This window comes from Xyrauchen texanus, chromosome 16 (assembly GCF_025860055.1).
Source record: "Xyrauchen texanus isolate HMW12.3.18 chromosome 16, RBS_HiC_50CHRs, whole genome shotgun sequence".
NCBI lineage: Eukaryota > Metazoa > Chordata > Actinopteri > Cypriniformes > Catostomidae > Xyrauchen > Xyrauchen texanus.
Genome location: NC_068291.1, coordinates 23,017,749 through 23,040,783, shown reverse-complemented (window position 1 = coordinate 23,040,783; position 23,035 = coordinate 23,017,749). Strand labels below are relative to the sequence as shown.

Genomic DNA, 23,035 nt, shown 5'->3' with positions numbered 1-23,035 from the left:
CTAGGCATATATAAATCTTAATAAATAAAGCAATTTAACCACTTGTTTAAATAAGGACACAATAAGCTCTTTCTCTCTCTCTCTCTCTCTCTCTCTCTCTCTCTCTATCCTCCATTCGGCTTTTACATCTGTTATAAGGCAGTGTTTGTGATGTACACTCTTACCAAGAGCTTCACGATAAGCTATCACCAAACACCGTCTAGTTTGCTTGACTGTTACATATATTGTACAGATAAGAATAAAAGGGGTTGGCCTGAAAACTATGACACAAACAAATATCAGTATGGAACCTGAGGTGCTGGCTAAGGTGTAGGCCTTTTGTCCCAGGTGAGAGAGAAAGAAAGAGAGCGTGTTTTACGTGTGCTCAGCAAAAATAAAAATAAAATAAAAAAAAGAAATTATAATGAAAAAAAAAAAAGTTTGGGTTGTAGCCAGAAAATAATGTACACTATATTTATGGAAACATACATTTTATATGTAATTACTGTGCAGTATTATACAACACAATTTCTGCCAAAACACCTTTTAAACCCAGATTTCCAGTCTCAAACTGGACCCTAGTAGAACCCTAAACTTATGGAGTACATTCAGTGAGATACAAGGCCAGTACTGATATTTGAGCTTACTTTTCTGATACAGTATAATACTACACTAGTGAGTTGACATTATGTCACTCTAAAACACAATCCATCTGTCCTACCTGTATCTCTGCTGCGACCCCGCTGCCACGGACCGGCTGTCCAACCACCTTCTCCCGATGCCATCACTCTGTACAAATACTCTGTTCACAAAGGGAGACTCAAATTACTCAGTAAAAAAGATGTGAATTGAATTTGCTTTCTTGTTAATCCTCACATTTAATCATGTCAGCAAGACTCACTATATAGATTAAATTACTGTTTAGAAACAATTGCCTGGTGGGTGCAAATTCCAGGTTCTTCAGGCACCACTGAAAAAGCTAGTTTATTTTTGCACTTAATTCAAAATGAGCCTAAAATGACCAAAAATGTGCTGTATTTGGGTTTGAAACAACTAGTTTCCAAAAGGACTAGAGGAGATTAGCGAAGCGTACGTCACCTTCATTTAACCTTCTTTTGCGTTTGGAATCTACATACACCCTTTGCATTTGCTGGTCAATTTTGACCTGGTGAAAATCAAGCTTTTAAATCATTCTTAACCCAATGGTTTTCATTTAAAACTATATTGTAAGCCATTAATGAGTTCTTATCTGCTCATACATGTAAAAAGATTTATATTTTTGCCACGTTAAATGACAAACATAGCAATGAATACATTTTTTAAATAATACATTCTAGAAATTCCTTGACATTTCAAAATATATGAAGGCATCTTTTTATCAACATTTCAGTGAAATGTATCTACATTTAACATAATATGCAATTTATTTTAACATCTATTGTGAGAATTACTAGCAATATAAATGAATTTACTATTACTCATTATTGCTCAATACAACTTGGTGGTCAAAAGTTATGAAACCAACTTATTTATTTATATATATTTTTTAAACTAAACATCACCAAAACAACTGTACAAATCAAGTATACAACATTAATACTAACTATGATTTTTAAGCCAATTCTATTTAATTTACTTGCATGAACTGATGTATGCTGTAAGCTGGTTCGGCATCAGATGGCTGCAGAATAAAATGTGGACATTTTTGTCTTTCAAGCCCTATTTAGACTAATGTGTGCATGAACAGAATCTTGCTGTTGTATCTTTGAATTTGTTTATTTGTTATGTTTGTTACATCTGTCATGTCTGTACAGGAACGTATGTGTGTCTGTGTGTGACTGTATGCGTATGTGTGTGGACATGTTTGTAAACAAGATGCAGTCCCAGTGAGAGACAAAAACATGGGTAAGAGAGTATGGGAAAGTGAAGTGTTTCTATGAAAACATTGAATTCATAGATGTTAAAAAAAAAAATCTACCTAATATCATGTGTAAAGCAACAATTGATGCCAGGGTCAAAATTGACCAGTGAACATAAAAGAGGTAACAATGGTTTTAAATGGTTATATCACTTAAACAATTTTATAAAAAATATGAAAATAAATAAATAAATAAATAAATACAATAAAAAATATTATGTGTATTTTGATAGTCTTGACAAAGTCATAAAGTTGGGTTCCCGTACTAAAAATGATGTGGTATTTCAAAATTATTATCAACATCTCCCGGGTCAGAAATGACCAAACGCAATAGTAGGTTTAATCTACACTGAAAACACAGAGGTATTTCAGTGAATATTTCTCTTTGTGATGTGTAACCCCTACAGACTGTCTCACAGTGAGTCTAGTGAGCAAAAACACAAACTGTTTCTCGCTCAATCTCCATCACTCACTCAGAGATAACTGCTATATTTGTCCATGTGCATTAGCCAAGGTGCAGTTCTCAACAGTTTTGCAGTACTGCTGATGAAGAGGACAGCAGTAGCTGTTTTAGATTTGACCTCTCTGCGCCCCTGGTGTCGTGTCTGCGTCCATTGCTAGGGTGGACATAATATCTTGTTTTTCTGTTTGGTCTTAACAATAACAAACCCTGAGCAGAGAGGACAAATCAGGCCAAACAATCGCCTGACACAGAGACAAGAAAGGCAACACTAGGCCAAAATAGCTGCGGGTCAATGAGGCTTGGCTAGCACACCGGTGGGGATGTGCTTGGGAAAGGGGGTGGATGCTGCTTTTACCCGTGAAGGGCTGCAGTGTCAGGTCCTCTGCACTCCTGTCTCTGCCCGTGTATACCAGAATGGAGTCGTTTCCCCTGCAGTTAACGCTGGTGTCAGCTGACAGGCATCCATCCAGATTGACTCTGACAGCACTGCTGGACACGGCCGCCAAGCTTACGACAGGCCCGCGTGCGAATCTAACATCCCTGATGCAGCCACCAAAACCTGCAAAGCATCAGGGAGGAGGGTGAGAGAGAGGCAGAAAAAGAGAAATGAGCAAAAGAGAGAGAAAGATATCAGAATCAAATCCTGAACTGGCCGATTTATTTGAAACTACAAAAACTCCCAGGAAACCCTAGATAAATAAGATTACAGAGATGAGCACAAATGAAGCTGGATGGGTAGATGGGAAAAGAGTGATTTCCCTAGATTCACATTTACCTAATATAAACTTAAAATTGACTTAATATTAACTGTATTTTTTTATATTTAAAATGTTTTAATATTTAATATTTGTATTAATTTTAATTAATGATATTTTATTTTTGATCTTTCTGCTACTCTTTATTCAGAGCGCATCAGAGATTGGACAAGAAATGATGGACAGAAGGCAGAGGAGGGAAGAAGAGGATCAGTGAATGTTGCAAGTCAAATTGAAACCTGAATCACCCAAATGAACACCATAGCTCAACATGTTGGATCATGTGTGCTACATGCTCGGCCACAGCTAGCACAGGACAACATTCTAAATATTCTCAATACAATAATAAGAATATTGCTTAAAATACTGCATAACAGTGAGGTGTAAGTGTAGCACAATGTGTCTCTCACCATGCAGAAGGCTATGTTTGTTCAGGGCTGGGTGCAGTACTCTGGGTGGGACTCCACCCAGATACATTGGAGACGTGATGGTCAGAGGGCCACCCATGGCCTTCCGTTCCTGCTCATAAACATCATTGAGACTAGCGCTGGTTAATGCCCCTCTCTTTAGCACACTCAATGTGTTCCAGCCTCCATCACAGTAGGACAGACCCACCCATACACTAAGCTCTACCATCTGCTCACCCCAACGCAACACCCAGAAGAGAACTCCACCCCGAAGCTCCGCCTAAACGTGATAAACACACACAAACAACATTTGTACACAACATACAAAGCACACAAAGCTAACACTGCCAATAAAGCTTTGGAGCAATGTACATGCATTGTTTACATTTAAACAAACTCACCAAAATGAAATCTTTCCCATCAATATTGTAGGCGAAAAATAGCAGTGCATTTAGCTGATCAGTTCTGAACTCAAATGATATTTCAAAGTTATCTCCACCAGTGAAAATGTCAGGCTTGACTTTCAAAAACCCTGAACGTGAGAAATGAAAGAAATACTCTTTTTAGAGATCTCAACATCAATTTCAGAGTTTTATTTGTAGATTATGTGAATGAAGTCTAACTACCATGTCCTAGGAAATACGCCCCATGTTCAGAGACAGCGGGACAGCCCTCCCAACTTTCATATGTCTCATGTTTTTCTAGTGCTAAGTCCCAGTCAAGTGGTTCCCACACATCAGAGGTGCCACTGGATTTCTTCACCAGAACATCTTTCAAACACCCAGCAAACCCCTGCTGCACCAGCTTTGCTGAACCTGCATACAGTAAACAACCATGCACAAATTTGCTCACTTACAAATACACTTCACTCAATAGATGCATGGGTTTAATTACAAATAAAATAATGACAGATTTGGTTTTGAAGAATCTACTGTGAAATGAATATGCCAGTTCTTATAAAATGTAATCTCTGTATTCATGTTGGATTCATGTTTCTGAAAAAACATTTCTGCTCAGTTTGTTACTTGAGTCCCCACATTTTACACTTTATGACCTTCAAAATTGCCCCTAGTAACTTATAATTCAGACATTAAATGTTTTTGAATTCAAATCATTGTATTTTTGAATAAATTAATTGATCTGAACACCAAAAAAAATTGTGTAATTACATTATACTGTAATGTAAACACTGTAAAACTATTTTTAAAAAATGGTTTTACAGTCCTCTCATCTCAGCACTGCACAGATTTGAATTATCGAGATATTCAATGATTAATTACCGGCGTCTTGTCTTAGAATGGTGAAATTCTCTGGAACGCCTCCTACGAAGACACCCGTGTTCTGACCAATGATGGTACTTCCACTTGTAGCTGATGATGATCCTGTTGAGGAGAAAAAATGTGACCTGATCCCCTGAGCATGTGCCAAAGCTAAATCAATACAATCATGTTCTATCAACACTGTTCCTGGCTTGTCTAATAATCAGAGTAAGTCACAGCAGTATTTTTTTAATAACTTTTTTTGTTATAGTCTAATGGTTTCAGGTGGTGCTCCAAAGCAGATAAAGTCATAATACTCCATACTGAGATAAAGTGTTTCCCCAAGGATTTTTTTAAGCAGTGGTGCTGTTGTGCGCACATCCACAAGCCCGCATGCCAGACCTGTGTTAACACGTATTGTTAAAGGAATAACTTAAAACAGGGGTGTCAAACTCAATTTCATCCTGGGCCACATCAGGATTTATTTGTACCCTCAAAGGGCCTGTTGAAAATGTGGCATCAGCTTATGCTTTGGTTTGGTAGCACCCATGCAATTACCAATAATATTACATATCATGTGCATTGAAATGCACATTTTTATATGGCTATATTGAAATATTCTGATAGTGTGTCTAAGTTGGGTCTCCTTTACAGATTCCTTTTATCAAGCTCCTACTGATTAAACTACAGTCATCTCTTAAAATATCTCAAGACAAACAAAACACTCAGAGAGCATTACACAAGAGAACACATTTTATACAGTTGGAAAAATGATAGCATGGTCCATAATAATTATGAACATTTACCATAATACTCATAGTTTTAACAATGATATTTGTAATAATTCCATGGTAACCATAGGTAAAACCATGCACGGCTCGTCACTACATGATTAGTAACTATGGTTTCTATATAAAGAACTTTGGCATTTTTGTAATGAAAAAAACGGCAGTCTAAATACATTTAGAAATCTTTTCTGCCACAGTACAGTAAATGCAGTACAGTTAGTGTTACTACAGTAAATCCATGTTACATTTTTGTAAGTGTAGTGATTTCAGAATGTAAAAGCTTTCTAATTTATGTTAGAAAGCTCTTTGTCAGTGCTGTTTAGAATATGTGGCTGTTTGTTTTAAATTAGTTTCATCACAGAGACACAGCGAGTTTTACAAAACGCAATTCTGTATCACATTCAAACGGGTTTCGTGATCCCCGCCGCTCACCTCACAAGGTTACAAGCACATTTAAAATAGTCTGTTCTGCACCTGCTCTGCCCTCGTGCTCCTTTATCCATGATTGAGCCGTTTGATAATTGGCCCATGTAGCACTGTTTCATTCCACTTCTGAAGTGAGAAAAATGTGCTCCAAAATATACAGATGACAGGGGAAGGGCGCAGTGCAGCTGCAAAATGCATATAGGGGTTACACTGCCTTTGCTTGAAATCTGTTGAAGTAGGGGCTTAGAGGGATTGGCAGAGTGAGTGTGTGGAGCTGGACTATGAATATCATATATGTGTGTGCGTCATTACCACTGTATTGATTGTCGACAATGATTGTTCCCACGGCCTGTTTCCTGGTAGCGATCAGATGGTGCCACTGGTTGTCGTTATAATGTCTCCCTCCATCGTTGTGAGGGCTGAGGGCCACGGCTGAGGCCTAACATCAAACGGTGAGGGTTAATCACTCACTCATCATGAACACAGCTCACACACTGCACAAATGAAAGCTGATCAGCATGTTTAGGTGGAGGAGACATTACCCTCCTGCATTAAAGTTGTTGTGCTAAGGAGGTAAAAATGTACATAGACTAATGCAGTATAAGTTTCAAAGACAATTCATAAAGACAATGTGAAACCCTACAAAGTTTTACCAAGATTAAAAAATCTATATAAAAAACTGTCATAAGTAAATTTTACATATATATGTAATTACATTGTTGTAACAATGTAGTAACAATGTTATTTCCTATGACATTATTTTTTTTTGTCCCTCTATGATGAAGGCTTTAGTAAAATTATTAAAAACATCAAATTTATCTGTGTTCACTTTCCACATATTGTAATATCACAAGCTTTCAGGCTTCTATTTCAAACACGGTTAAATACTGTGCCCATAACTATAAGCTACAAGATTGAATAAAGTGAAAATTCCACATTCACTCTATTACAGATATGGTATTTAACTAGACATAACGGATAGAAACAGTTAGTAGGTCAAACATCAAAGTCCCTGGTAGTTATTTTCAAATGGATACAAGCGTCCAACAAGTACTGGACAGCCTGATCTCACATTGAAATCGGAAAGAGTTTTCTTTCATCAAAAACGGTATACGTTGACCGAAATTTCAAAACATTGCCCCCAGTGGCCAAAGCGGTGAATGGTGTATGGCATATGGGCATGGGTAATGTCCATTTATTTCCAGGAGAGGTCGCCAAATGCTAAAAAAGTCATGTAAGAGGGAAAAGTGAAACCTCAGAATCATGCTTGTCATTGATTATTTAAACGTGGTTACTGCCTTGCAGTCTCCCCTATTCTCCCACGCAGCTGATGCAACGCGCTGCCAATCGCACCAGGTGGAAAGGCAAACACATTGAAAACACTGCGGCATACAGTTGCCGATCCTAGGCTACCAAAACTATCGAAAACATCAAGCCAAATTCACGTGAGATCATGTTGGTACTGGAAGTGAATAAAGAATGACATCTCCAACACTGTTGGACTAGATTATGATCAAAAAACATATTTCAAATCAGCAGTAAAATCTGAAAACAGTGCAATCATAAATTGTGCTTATTTAGCGTAGATCAGGCAAAACCACTATTTTTCAGACTGGTCAAGCTACTGCACATTACAAGTGATCTGTCTCACCTAAACTGTCTCTGGTAAAGATTCTCCAACAAGTAAGAGGAACACATGTGTTTAATGCACTTGAACATGGCAGTTTGACAGTGTCAATTTTTGTTATTATGATATACATACACCCAGACCTAGAATTATTTTCCAGTATATGTGCTAATGGAGGAAAAGTTGGTGAAGAAGTTGAAAAACTAGAGTCAGAATCCCTCTTGGCACAGACCTCAAATAATGAGGAATTCTGCCCGGAGATAGGACATTCCCCAAAAGCAGTAAATTTCATGGGCTGGCACCATCAACATAAGATGGGGTTATTGTCCTGCTAAAATATGACATCATTCAGGTTCATACACTTAACAGCCTGACTGAGTGCTCTGCAGTGAAAGCACAGAGACACAAAGTATCACATCTCCTCTTTGTGATGAAGATTTAATGATCAAATCAATATGTGTGTGTGGATGCTAAGGGAAGGTAGCCCTGTGATATGCTTACTGCAGATAGCAGAAGAGAGAGAAAGAGCGAGAGAGAGAGAGATAGAGAGAGAAAGAGAGAGAGAGCTTTAGGGGGAAACTAGGACAAACACAACACTGCATTCCTATCCCTCCTCCCACTGAAAGTATTCAATGGAGTTTCTTTACAATGGCAGATCAATTCTGTCACAACACCTAAAAGCCTTCCTGAATAAAATCATCTGCCAGCAATTTAACAGGTAACTTCCAAACTTAATTATGGCAGGCAAAAATGCTGCAATAAATGAAAAATGTGGGTGAATGTGTTCATACAAGACAGTGGCTGGGTTTCCAGATAACGTTGCAACTTAAGCTTTTACGATCATCTTAACTAACGTCGCTCATTATTTTACAATGGAGAACGGCTGTTTCCCAAACCAGCATGTAGATTTGCTCTTTATAAAGTTTAACTTAAGTGCTTCATTACAGGAGATGTCTAGTCCAAATTGATGCTGATCACTTTGATCCACAATCAACAAATTGATCCATCGCCTCTCGTCTCTTCATCATCTCTACTACACACAATACGTGACAAAGATGGATCTACCAGCTGTAAGAATCATCCTCCTTGAGCAAGGGGACTGTTCACTTGAGGATCACATGCGTGAGTTTCTCCAGCTGGTGAATTTGGTGCACTATGGAGACCATTCTCTTCTGGTTTTCTTCAGGGCTGGTCTCAGTAGTGCACTAAAGGAGCTAATACCTCTGGCGGATCCTCACTGGATGCTTCTTGAGTTTATGGAGGTGGCTCTAAAAATTAGTAGCTCTCCTTTCACTGTGGGTGTGGAGCATGAGGACTTTCTATCTCCTCTCACAGTGGACACCTCCCAGCCTTCCACGGCTCCTGCCTCGAAGCTTTCCACGGCTCCTCCCTCGAAGCTTTCCATGACTCCTCCCTTGAAGCGTTCCACAGCTCCTCCCTCGAAGCTTTCCATAGCTCCTCCCTCAAAGCTTTCCATGGCTCCTCCCTCGAAGCCTCCCATGGCTCCACCCTCGACGCCTTCCAATGTTAACAAGCCTCCTCCTCCCCCTCCTGGTCTGCCAGCTCCTCCCAAATCACCGGCTTGACCATCGTCACTTGTGATTTCTCTGACAGGAGGAACTTCAGACACTCCGAGCCCTGGACTCTGCCTTGGCCCTATGTTCCCTCAGTTTCACCTCTACCCTATGTGCCCTTTTCTCCACCGTGGTTCATCAGCCTATCGGCGTCACCGAGGTCCCTCATCCCTCCAACTCCCACCTGGTCCGTCTCTCACCTGGCTCCGCCTTTGACTCTACCAGTGACCTCCTTTCCTCCAGCTCTGCCTTGGTCCTCAGATCCACCAGCTCCACCTCAGTGCTCCGATCCCCCAGCTCCACCTCGGTTCTCGAGCCTTCAGTGCTACCTCGGTCCTTCGAACCTTCGGCTCCACCCTGGCCCTTCGAGCCATCAATACTCTCCGGGCACCCAGTTCCCTGGATCTGCCCCTCAAGTCTCTCACGGCTCTGCCTTCCACAGCTCTGCCCCTCGAGCCTCTCACGGCTCCGCCTCCCATGGCACTGCCTCTTGAGCCTTCCCTGGCTCCACCGTCCATGGTTCTACCTCCCAGGCCTCCTGACCCTGCTCTGTGGCAGGCTACCAGACTTCCCGATCCAATCTCAGCCCTGAGGCCGCCCCCCAGGCCTCCTGATCAGTTCTCGTCCGTGTAACCCTGATGTTAGTGTGTAGTTTATTTAGTTATTTTATTCTCCACGTTGTTTGAAATCTTCTTCATTAAAGCCTGCAAATTGATCCATCGCCTCTTGCCTCTTCATCATCTCTACTACACACAATACGTGACACATGGCTTTAGTAAGATAGAGTTTCAAATGTATTGATGCTCAATTATAAATATTTATGAAAATGATGCAATAAATGCATGTAACGTGAATGTACATGACGTGAATCATAAGGGGCTCTAACGTAGCCTAAAGTTTTGTTACTTTGGCAAGAAACCGAACAAATGCACACAGAACAGGATTCAAATGAAGGGCATCGGTATTGAACTACTCATCTAAATATGAATAGATCGTCTGGTTAGAGATTAAGGCACTCTGTACTTGTAGCCTTACTGCCACTATGCATCATGCAATATGTTACTGCTTTGTAAAAATACTATAGGTGAGACTATATTTGAACCAGCCATTGAAGGAAGAAAGGAGGAGGAAGAGAGAGAGAGAATCTCTCATTGCACACTCTCACTCTAATCTCCTTTGTTAAATTTGGCAAATTCTAATCATTTATTATATTTATTTAAGTTTTAAACTGCATGGCCATATTACATACGTATGTCTTCTTAATTAATTAGTTTAATACGAACATATCATCTTTCTATTGCCATTACAATTATGCTTATCAAAGAGGGCTAATATAACATACCATATTACGTGTCTTGTAATTTAGATCATGTCGCATGTGCAGACTTTGGAGACTGCCTATTGATTTCTTAGGAGTTTTTTTCAACACTTTTTTTATCATCTGAAATAGTTAACAATGGCTTTCAAATTATCAAAATATATTAATACTATTTATTAAATGTCCCATTGTCTTTGACAAACTGTGAAAAATGCCAGAAAGATATGTTTAAGTTGCACTTAATGGACTTAAGAGGGGTTCAAAGCTCTCTTTAATTTACGAATGGTTCTACTAACTACTTAGATAACGATGCTTTTGGGAAACGTGCCTTAGAGATTAAGTACAACTTAAGTGCTACTAACGTTCTACTTAGTGCTTCGGGAAACCCAGCCAGTATCCTTTAATTTCAAATACATCTCAGTCTTGTTCTGTGAGGACAGGCCTGCAAACTACTGCATGACCTGAACGTCTGATATGGCATATTCAAGTTTTAGCTATGTGCCATTTAAACATTAGCTAGGGAGTTTTAATGACTAAACTCCAAACGTTCAGTCACAGCATTCATCAATTGCAAACACTGCAGCAGTGCTAGAGGATATTTACACCACATATCAACTACTTGCATAAATTAATTGCTAATTAAGCTAAACGAATAATTAATTAGTCTAGTTTCAAGGATTTTTTTTTAGATAAAACACAGATAGTCTTAATAAATGTTCAATTTGATCACATTTAGGGTTAACAAATAACTAAGAAACTGAATGTATCTACTTAACATAAATAATGACATTCTCTAATCCTTTAAAAAAACTAGTAAACTAGTTTTATTTTATTATTTTTTATAAAAATAATAACAATTTAATTAATAATAATAAATAATAATAATAATTAATATTATAATCATAATAATATTTGTATTTATTATATACTCACTATTTCAAAGAAAAAGCAAAAAGATTTTCCCTGAATAACTCAAAATTCAATCTGTTTCACACTCAAAGCTATTGCATACTATAGAAGAGGGGTCGGCAAGCTTTTTGATATGAAGTGCCATTTAGAATTTTCCTTTTTACACACAGTGCTGCCAAGTTTAGTGCGAGAGTCACCGTCATTGTGGATTAAGTAGCGTGTATGGTGGGTTGGAAATGTCAAAAATGTATTGTATATATTGCAAGTGTTATTTTGAATACAAAAAGCAATAAATAAAATAAGAAAATGAAGAATGTTATTCACTCAACCGCGATTTCAAGCTGGGAAACGGTTCAACGTAGGAAAACTAAATATAGAATATGCAGAATATAACCAAAAACTGGAACAAAGTGATTTTCAATAGTTTCAGAGTGGAAACGTTATTTTTACTGGTTCATTTTTTTTCCAATAATTTTTTCATGAAATTAAAAGCCTAAGGAGTTATCACAGTATATTTTTGGAACTACACCACTTCATTTTGCCAGAAATGTTTTTACGTGTTCACATGGATCACACTTTCGAAATTGTCCATTGTGGATGTCGCATTCTGTGAATGAAGACCTTTTTAACAACTATATATAATTCCTACATACAGTATACATGCACAGCTAATTCAGATACAAGAAAAACATTATTAGATGTAAAAAGTAGCTTTCTCAGTTGTTTCTAAATCTTCACTGATTTATTGTTAGATATGATGCAATAATACAGATTTGATGCTGCAGGGTTTTGACTCAGAAGCAGATCTTTAATAGAAATTTTACTTAACTGATAATTAACTTCATGCTTGTTATGATTTCTATTGTGATAAATCACAATTGTTTTGCTTATTTTAAGGCAAGTGGCTTATTTTGAGCTTGTGTTTCCAGACCAGATTGCTTTTCTTGTGAGATCTGGCAACGCTGCAATTGGTATTTCACCCACCCTTTAGAGCAGAGTACTGTTATTTTAAAAAGAACATTATTAACCATTTAGAAAGGAGGCTACGGAACTTTTGAACTGGGACAAAAAAATAACAATTTTGCTCAGAACGAACCGAAATGAAAAACATTTTGGCCCTAATTTCAAGTGCTGCCTGAATTGATCTGCATCTTTGTATCAGCAGATCATGATTGTGCGAATGGTTTGCACGTGATGTGCATGTCCATTGATTAGTGCAGTCTTGTCACACTTTAAAAGCTTACCATTCAGTTCATAACCACATAAAACACACTACATGATTATAAGAAAGGATTACATCAAGAGGTAGATTGGCATTCAGGTGTGAGGAACTTAAATAAAATACTAGTTTGACTCTCTATCTGTTGTGTGCCAGTGATTACCCCCAGAGAATATTTAGCAGAGACGGGCCACTTCTTTAAAAGTGAATGGATGCAATTGTAACATCAAACAGTCAACGGATACAGAAAGAAAGCCCCGTCTTACACCTTTTAGATAAAGTCTTAACCTGTCAATCAACTTCAAGAACGTGCAGGCGCATTAGCTATACAAGCCGGGAAAAGTTTTTAGCATTATCTGAGGTAAAAAAAGCACAATTTATGATTCCAGTTTTGTCTGATTTTATATCTGATTTGAAATATGTTCTTTGATCAAAATCTCGACCATCCGTTTTTGAGATTTTGGTCTTTCCGCATTCAAGTAGATAGGAGCTGGACTGTCATGACTGGAAATAGCCTCCAGAGAGCATTCCGAAGATGGCCGACAGTGGACTGACTTTTTTAAAAGGCTTTCTTACCCCTCCACATGCCATCGTTTGCCGACGCTTGGACTATAACAACAAGTTATATAGACTCCTTTTATGCTTTAAAAGTAGGTGAGCTTTTGCCCTTATTAGAGGTTTTGGTAAATGTCGTCATATTAAATAGATCTGTGAGAAAATTCTTCAAAAAAATGATTTTTTGTGTTCAATGGAAAAAAGAACAGCATACAGGTAAAGAAACACATTAGGGTGAGTAAATAATGAGAGAATGTTCCTGTTAGGGTGAACTATTCCTTTAATGAATGATGGGACATAGCAGACATAGTGAAAATAATTTATGTACTAATATCCCTAAATAGTTAATAAAAGATTTGTTCCTCAACAAATGTGCAAAAGTCCTATATAAGCTGCTATAGGTTTTAGTTATGGAGTGTGAGTCATTAACACAGTGAGCAGTATATTCTTAGTTAATAGCCCTTGAGTTTGTTTAAGATGATATGGGCGCTGTCCGTGGTACTAATGCAACTAATCATGCCCATGGGCCTTGGAGAGATTGTTTCTCCTCACTGTATGCCCAAAAACCCACTCATCACTAAGTTATCTTTGAGATACTCAGACAAGGAGACATTGGGGGGTTGGGGCAGCTTTTACAGGAACTAAATACACTTTCATGAGACAGTGTTTCATACAATGCTCATTAATTTCATCATTAGAAAGAGTGTGTAGGGAAGCATACCAGTTCCCTGTGTCACGCTCAATTAGCATCCCATGGTGCTAATCCCATTAGAATTGTTGAATTCGTTAATGGGGGAACTAATGGGCATGCTATCAGGGGACATTAATTGGGAATGACACCACTTTTAGTTATAATTATCAAACTACCCTGACAAAATGTGTTTACGAATGCAAAACTGGCAATATTCGGCAATGGCAGGTTATTGGTGGGGAGAGATACTCGGTGGTCTCCTGGACACTAATGTGAAATCATCTTTCATGATTGCTTTCATCATCAGAGCAACAGACTAAACCCTGCATGCTAGTGCTGCAGTGAGGTAATTAGCATGCCATTGCTATTCCCACCCAGTGTCTGTGGGTAACAAGTTAATTGGTCTGAAACTCAAACACTCTTTGAGCTGAAGACTGTAGCACAGGAAACTTGATAGATAGTTCATTCCATCAAAATGCACATTTCCCTCTTTCAAAGGCAAGTGAGCTGCCTAGTTGCAAACTGCCTATATATGCAATTGCCTTTTTACCTCATAAGCATAAATGTGCATACTAAGTACACAAATATGTGAATTCGGTGAAACAGTAGGACAAAAGTTCTGCTGTTAGAATCAGATTGAGTTTCACAGAACGTTTCCCAGAACCCATGTCTTAGCGATTGCTCACGAAAAATAAATACATAAAAGATTTGATGGCTCTTCATTGCATAATTAAACACCATGCCATACCTGAGGGTCGAAGAGGAAATATGGACGGCCCTTGTGTATTTGCAGAGCAATATATTCTTCTTGTTCTCCAGGGGAAACTGCAAACAGGATAAGCCCCTCCTCTATGCGTGTCCGGAAACTCAGCTGCAGGCCTGAAGAGAGTGTCAACACATGTTCCATATCATAAGCCTGATTGACTGGCAGTCCACTCTACTAACTGACCTGAACATAGCTCAACAGATGAGGACAGGCAACCTCTCTCTCTCTCTCTCTCTCTCTCTCTCTCTCTATATTCTACATTGTTGGGGACATTACTGTGACAAGTTATATCACTTCTGAAATTGACTTCTTGTAATTGTTATATTGCATATTTAAGCATATTATTTTCATGTTTAATATAAGTACATTTCATCCCCATCATTATTAAATCTTTGTTTTATGTTTTTAGTTTACGGCGTTATTGAATGCATTGCATAGACATACTATTGTAGTTAACGGTTCACTTGCATTATCAACTGACGCTATACAATGCAATATACTCTAAAAAAAAATTAAAAAGTCTTCAATTGAACTTATATCAGCCATACCATGAATTTCACCTCTTAAATTGATAAGTGTAGTACAATAAAAACATTGACAATAAAACACTTGAATAATCATATAAATATATACTGGTAAGTGATGTGATTGAATCTCCTGTTCTCTCTGTAAAAGCACTTTGCATGTAATGTCAGAAAAGTGCTATAAGTGTCAAATTCAGTCATTCAAAATAAGTAAACAGAAGTGTGTATTTTTTTGTCTTTATCAAAGCAAGTATTATTTCAGTTTTAAATGTTTAATTATATAACATAATATATAATCTGCTCTGTATATCTCCCAACCATGATCACACACAGGCGATGTCCAGGTAAGCTCAAATCACAAGACTCATCCATCAGAAGAACAGTGCCGAAACACGAATGACGAAAAGTATGCTTCCGCAAATCGCTTTTGCGGAAGCATAAATCTGGTTTCAAACACAGATGTGGCTAGAGAGTATAAAGTTACGTAGTGCAGATTTAAATTAACTTTGATTTAAATTTGAAACTTAAAGAAGCAATTCAACTCAAGTTTTCAATTTTTGTGGGTTTAATTTCTGTGTATGAAAAGTTGCTTCTAATTCTAAAACAACATATGGTAGTAGGACAAAGAGAAATAGTAAAACAGGGCAAATCATTATAAATCATTACAAGTTACATGTCAAATGCAAACACAGCAATTGTATTCATAAGAATGCATGAACCAATGACAGGATGCACATGCCCAGAAGTGTGAGAAACTGTGCTCTGATGATTCTTAAAGAGCCAGAATGTGTGTGTTGCCTGTGAGAACAAAACATTCAGCACTGACTGAATGGTCCCACAGTGCCTGAGAAAATCTACTCTCTAAAGACTCAATCCTAAAAGAACTGCTTTAAAAAAAAAAAAAAAAAAAATCTCCCTAAAATCAGATGTAAAAATACCTTTGAAGTAACATTCCTCTTCAATATGAGTTCATTAATATGTTGAAGGCTGTGACTACAAACCCACTCAAATGCAGACTGCTTAGATTAAAAAGAATCCACTTAATCTATCATTGCATCTCCAGTGGATTGAAGTGGTTGTAAGTCTGCTTGACCCCATGTAGAGCAGCAAGATGTTTCTTCAGGCTTCAGATCTATACAACTGATACAGGGATTATACCATCTGAATACCAACCCTACAGAACTGAATACAGCTGGTTGCTGCATTGCACAAGACAGTTTACATTTGTTTGCACTCAGAAGGCGTCAAATACTCCCAACTAAAAGCCGTGATATTCTCACAGTGAAGTTCTTTGCACTTTGCTCAGATCCAAAAAGGTTTTGAAGCAGCTGAGCAATGGTAGGCTGTAGGTAAACATTTAGACACCAGCCAAGCCGCTAGATATGTATATGATTTAAAGGAGCAATTGAATAAGAAGATGCACAAGACTACATGTAACACCTTAACAAACGTAACATTAAAATGTGTTATTAATGACTTCATGCCTCATTCTTTAATTCACTTGAGTAAAAAAAAAAAAAAAAATGCTTCGGTTCGGCTCACGCACTGCTTTGGCGTGCAATGTAAAACAGACGTAATAGTACTACCATATTTGATGCCTTGGGAGTGAGAAACTGTTGAAATAATTGAGAAACAAGCACAAGTCAACACACAATAACCAAATTCTTCTAGGCTACAACTTTCTTTATAAACCCTCATAAAAAAAAGTTTAAGAAAAACTATTTCACATTAGTGAATGGTTGAGGTGTGGTTTTGAAACATTACACAAATGTGCTGCAAATGTTTAACACACTCCAAGCCTTAAAAATATAGTTCACCTAAAAGTGTAAATTCTGTCATCATTTACTCTCCCTCATTACATTTTAATTACCATTGTTTTTCAATACACTGAAAGGGAATGCTGACTGAAATAGGCATATTTTTTATTTTTGGGTGAACCAACACTTTAAATGCTATATTCATTTGATCATATATTACATGAATATGTGCGCTTAAAATGCGTTTACATGTGAAATTCAAGTGCTATTTTTTTCTGTTGAAGGCAGAGGAAGCATCTTAAGGCACCACTTAAGAAGTTGTTCTGTAAGACAACATAGAGAGCCTGTCTCATGTTGACCATCTAGTCACAGCCCTGTGGCGGGTGGTGGGGGAGAACATGGATCAGAAGTTGTAGGTTCAGCAGAGCAGATCTCTCTGGGGTGATCAGCTATTTTTTGACAAGTGCTTCACATCCATCAGAGCGTCTGGTCCATTACAGGAGAGGGAACGTGGAGGCTAAAGGGACATCTGTGGGATTTGAGCTCCCCGTGGAGCAGCGTGGGGCGATACGCACTGACAGGCCTGTCCAGAAAAGCTGTGGTCAGAGGTCTCTCAGGCGCAGGGCTGGCCTGAGCGGGCTGATGAGGAATGAGATTCACCTCTGTGGGTCTCAAGACTAGCACTGAGACATGGGGAAGATGTGAAGCACTTTTACATAGGGACTGCATCAGCACTTTAGAACACACTGCTAAGGGTAAGGCATCCACCAAACATGGACATAAATGACAGAGAAATGCTTACATACATATCTAAATATATCTTATAATACATAGGTATACAGTTGAAGTCAGAAGTTTACATACACCTTTGCCAAATACATAAAAAAAAATCTGTTTAAATCCTGACATTTAATCGTAGTATACATTGCCTGTCTTAGGTCAGTTAGGATCACTACTAAGAATGTGAAATGTCAGGACAATAGTAGAGAGAATGATTTATTTCTGCTTTTATTTCTTTCATCACATTCATAGTGGGTCAGATATTTACATACACTTTGTATAGTCATAGCACCCCCACAACATGATGCTGCCACCCCTATGTTTCACGCTTGGGATGGTGTTCTTTGGCTTGCAAGCCTCACCCTTTTTCCACCAAACATAACGATAGTCATTATGGCCATTTTGTTTAATCAGACCAGAGGACATTTCTTCAAAAAGTAAGATCTTTGTCCCATTATGGCAGTTTTAGAGCAGTTATAAAAAGGTTATCAGGTTGATATAGGACTCGTTTTTACTGTGGATATAGATACTTGTCTACCGGTTTCCTCCAGCATCTTCACAAGATCCTTTGCTGTTGTTCTGGAATTGATTTGCACTTTTCAGACCAAACAACATTCATCACTTGGAAACAGAATGATTGCTGTGTGATGGCTGTGTGGTCACATGGTGTTTATAATTGTGTACTATTGTTTGTACAGATAAACGTGGTACCTTCAGGCATTTGGAAATTGCCCCAAAGGATGAACAAGACTTGTGGAGGTCATGCAGTATGACTTTCTTCACAGAAAAGGTGATTTTTTTAAAAAGTCTTCAGACTTAATTTGCCATATAATAGAATTGAATAGTGACTCTGTCAAGCTACAAAAAAACACAATAAAACCAAAAGTAAAAGTAATCGATACAACTCATACACTATATTCCATGTCTTCTGAAGCCATATGATAACTTTGAGTAATGAACATAATGTTTTATTCACTCTCAAATCAAATGAAACCATCAAATATGGTGCTATGTCGGCTACATCAATAAAATCAAAGCTCATTAGTTCTAATCACATCTTCTGACCAAATGTCAATATGTCATGTTGCAAGAACCAATTGAGTTTTGAAGTTATCTGATTTCAATGCTTTATCATCCTGAGACCTGAGCGTGACTGCTGTGTGCATTTCCCTTTTAAATATACTAGTACCTAATACAAATTTTAAAAATAAATACATTCTAGAACAAATAGTTTTCATAAAATTGATGTCCACATATGTGTAAAGCGGGACTAAGTTGTGAAATTTTAAATAATAACTAGCAATAGAAAGTCAATTTTGTTTTTTTTATCAAATTGTTTATTATGTTTCCAGGAGTGTAGGTTATTCAAATTTTTTATACGTTTCAGACATTACATCAGAAATTAGCATAATCAATACAGATTTAATGTAATGGCCAGCATCATCCAATCACTGCCAACCATGTTAAAATAAAATTATACATTAAACATTCTGAATCTAAGTACTGATTTACAATGTCCCATGTCTTCCAATCATGTCGAGTGGTTCAAACATCATCTTCAGCCTTAAACTGAACTTTTGATAGAAAGTTTTAACTAAATACACTTGGCTTCATAGGAAAGCGATAGTATGATCCCTTGCTCCCTATTTAGTGAATGGCTTAACCTCCAATGTGCTTTCTTTCTGCATTGGTCTCAGAACAGTTCGAAATTAGAACTGTCAGAATTAATGCGTTAAAGCATGTGATTAAGTAAAAAAGTTTAACACATTAATGTTTCTTAATTGCGATTAACGCATTTAAGACACTGGTGTAAAGGACAGAACCTTTGTAATGCGTCCACCTGGATTCATTACAATGATGCACATGCCACTATCTACCAAGGATAGCCTACAAGCTTAGCATGGGCGGAACAGTAATAACACACTAGTCTACCGCTACGCACTCTCCTATGTTAGAGCCACAGAGGTTGTTATTTTAGTTCGCTTCCCTGTTAAAATTATGGGAGTAAGAGACCTCTTAACACTATTTGATGTACAAAACAAGCACAGATGGGACTTGTGATAGAAAACAAGTATTTTTCAGCCTATGTAAGGCACGTTTTAATTACCACAGAAGCACTCCAAATCTTAACTATCACCAAAATGCAAAATTAGATGTTTTGTTTGCAAGCGATTTTCATGGTGAGTTCAAAGCGGCGCACAGCGCTGGTGTTTCCGCATTGACGGGAATCATGAAACCAGCTTTAGAATTGCTGTAATAAAGCGGAGAGCCACAGTCTACTGGCAAATGAATATTGTGGAGGTTGACAGTTTAAGGGATTTAATACCCATTGCAATGAATATGTAACCTATATAGGGACTAGTTTTTTCAATTAGTCAAACTCCCACTTAGACTTTAGGAAATGTTTAATGTTACTTTAATTGGTGCTATTTTAGTGCATTGTTGTTATATTGTGAAAGGCTTTGTTTGTCCTAACCCCAATTAAAGCCTCTCAAATCAAAACAATTCTCAGTGTGAAAATGCACAGTAAATATAGGATTTCTAATGAAAACCTTGTGCTATTGTACACATTAGTTTATATTGTGTTTAGCAGCATGGTGTTTCACGATAAATCACTAAAATGTAAAAAATGCCATATCGGATGAAACTAGAGACTCTAATATTTTGACTCAAACAGGTTTAAATGTTAAAACTTAATTAGGTTTCTTACCACTCTGCTATGATTGGTGCCATGTTGTTTTGTCACATTACTCCACGCATCAAAAGTTTAACCCTTTACTGACTGCCCAGAGTCTCCTGAACTGAGATCTGTCATTTTATATTAAATTAAATTATGCATTGTGTTTAGCAAAGCCAAAATACATTGTCCATGCATGCGTTTGCAAATTATTTGATTTGAAAATGAATAAGAACTTAATTTTGTTCTGTTCATCACAAAAAGTGAACACATGGCTTGGAATAATGTGCAGGAGTCGTATCATAAAATCCTGAAATTATCATAAAATTTACTGATAACATTTCTCCTTTTGTGTTCCAAGATAGAAAGTCATAAGGGTTTGGAGTGACATTAGGATGAGCAAATAATTAAGAATTGTAATTTTGGGGTGAACTATTCTTTAAATACAACATTTTCATTGACCAATTTCAGGAAAAAAATAAGCAGCATGTGAACATTTGGAGCTTTTTGGATAATGGAAATTGATGGTATACAGATTCCTAAAGTATTTTTCTTTGCCAAAAAACATATCAGCTATAAGTAAAACAAACAGGGCTATTTGGATTTAATCTGCTTAGTACATAACCTGAATAACTTCAGTCATGTTAGTATTATTGCTGCATTAATCAAGTTGTTGCGTATTAATGAGTTTTCAGGAAATGCTAATTACTGTCATAGATTCTGCAGCACCCCATTAAATATACAAATTACAGAATTAAAGAGCCAGAGCTTTTCATGATTAATCTTTAAATGGGGAAAAACTAATGATGTCTGTACAAAGTTTCCCTCTACTTTCCACTGACTGAAGCCGTTTGACAATCAATCAAATTAATTAAGGAAAATAATTTGTATCATTTAACATTTTGCGCTACAATAGCATGTAGACTTTGAAAATTGCTTCATTCTCATGTCTGGCTCCAATTCTGTGTGATATTGTATTTGCTGCCACTCAATGCAGATTTATATATAAAAAAAGGTTTGCCTAGAAAATAAATAAATACAAATTAAATATATTAATACTTTAGAAAACATTAAGGCAAGAAGAGTCTCAAATATATTTCTGAATTACAAAAACAGATGTTTTGATGGGAGTTTCAGAATATCACTTTAAAACAACACAAACATTTTAAATGGAGAAAAGAAACAACGCTATTACATATCAATGACAATCATAACTCAAGTCAATTCATCTCACCTATATAGCATTCTTAATCTCATTTTTGCTTTGATTTGTTAGGAGTTGCATCCTTTAACAAAGTCATTTCGAGCACAAGATTAGATAACCATTGATTTTGCTTTAGCATTGCTTTGGCTGCATTTCAATAATATTCAAAGTATTTGTCCCTGAGCATCCTATTTGTTCTCTGTTTTGCCTCATTTCAGCCATTGAGCTATTCAGTCCATTTTATCCACTTCTCAAAGTTCAATACAAAAACAGCTTATTTTTAATAGGGGAATCTTTGTTTTGGGGTATCGAATCAACAACTTCAACATTTGCTTATATGTTTAGTATCTCATTCTCTTGAAATACAATTCATTGGAACTAAACGTGTAGAAAGTTTTAAAAGAAGTCGGCTAAAAGGGGTGTTGTCGTTCTGGTTTGTTCTTTGGGTTCCCTCATTAGTTGGTGGCCATTTATAATCCCAGCAGGCCCAAGGACGAGCTCACCACTTTGACTGCAGCCATTGATCAATTAGGGAGTTAGCTGAACTCAACTCAGGGCTTGATTTATAAAGATTTATCCGTTTGTCATTATTTAAGAAAGAAAAAAAAAACTGAAAATTGCAGTGCTAAATGTTAATAGAGTTAGAGGGGGAAATGGCCATTCATTTCCTGAAATTGCAAGGTCACAAAGGGTCACCCATTTATATGCACGCTCCTTAAGGAGGCAATTTAATGTCCCCAACTTCTTAGGGAGGATCTGCTAATTGCCTCGTTTTAATATAAATAAAGTCAGATTCCCCTTATATCTTAGAGCATGTGTCCAACAAAAAAGGACTTGTGACACTTCATGTTCATTTGTGGATTATGCAGCAGAGAGCGGCCAGGGAATGGAGAGAAGGAAAATACATATTGTAGCAGGATCCACAGTAAAGCATCAGTAGTTTTACATCAAGACACAGTTTACATTGTAGATTGGTGACCCAACACAGTAACAAAATGTTTTTTTGTACAAAAGTAAAACAAATTGTCCTTAAAATGAAACATTGCCACAAAAAATGCATTCACTTTGGTTTCTAAATGTCATGTGAATTACAATGGTTTCATGGTCTTGGCAGGAAATAATCCACTGAGCATGCTGGGTTGTGGTTTCTTTTACGTGACATAGTTTTGTTCATGGTTTGAGATGATGCAAGCATGTCACACAACATGCTCATGTTAGCATCTTCCGAATTTGGATAGCTAGATGAATTTGCACCAAAAAAATCTGATTGGAAGCACAATTTAAGGCAAAAGTGTTTTGCCTTATTTTGTGAACTTTTAATGTGTTTTTGCACTATGCACAATTCCAGCATGTGGTTAGTTGCAATTTATTTTCTGTATCATTGTGTATGACCCATTTTTTGATTAAGGAAGTTGAGAACCACTGCCATTGAGCACTTT

The 23,035-nt window shown here is 37.3% G+C and overlaps 1 protein-coding gene across 1 annotated transcript in view; it reads right to left on the bottom strand.

The window, feature by feature from the left end:
- Window positions 1–23,035, bottom strand: part of ush2a (Usher syndrome 2A (autosomal recessive, mild)) — a 350,667-nt gene that overhangs the window by 217,984 nt on the left and 109,648 nt on the right. The window contains exons 21-28 of the mRNA XM_052145082.1: window positions 14,637–14,767; window positions 6,308–6,434; window positions 4,803–4,904; window positions 4,149–4,337; window positions 3,924–4,054; window positions 3,526–3,802; window positions 2,716–2,919; window positions 701–781 (exon numbers count right to left, since the gene is read on the bottom strand). Of these exons, the coding sequence (XP_052001042.1) occupies window positions 701–781; window positions 2,716–2,919; window positions 3,526–3,802; window positions 3,924–4,054; window positions 4,149–4,337; window positions 4,803–4,904; window positions 6,308–6,434; window positions 14,637–14,767 (1,242 nt within the window). The remainder of the gene's footprint in view (window positions 1–700; window positions 782–2,715; window positions 2,920–3,525; window positions 3,803–3,923; window positions 4,055–4,148; window positions 4,338–4,802; window positions 4,905–6,307; window positions 6,435–14,636; window positions 14,768–23,035) is intronic.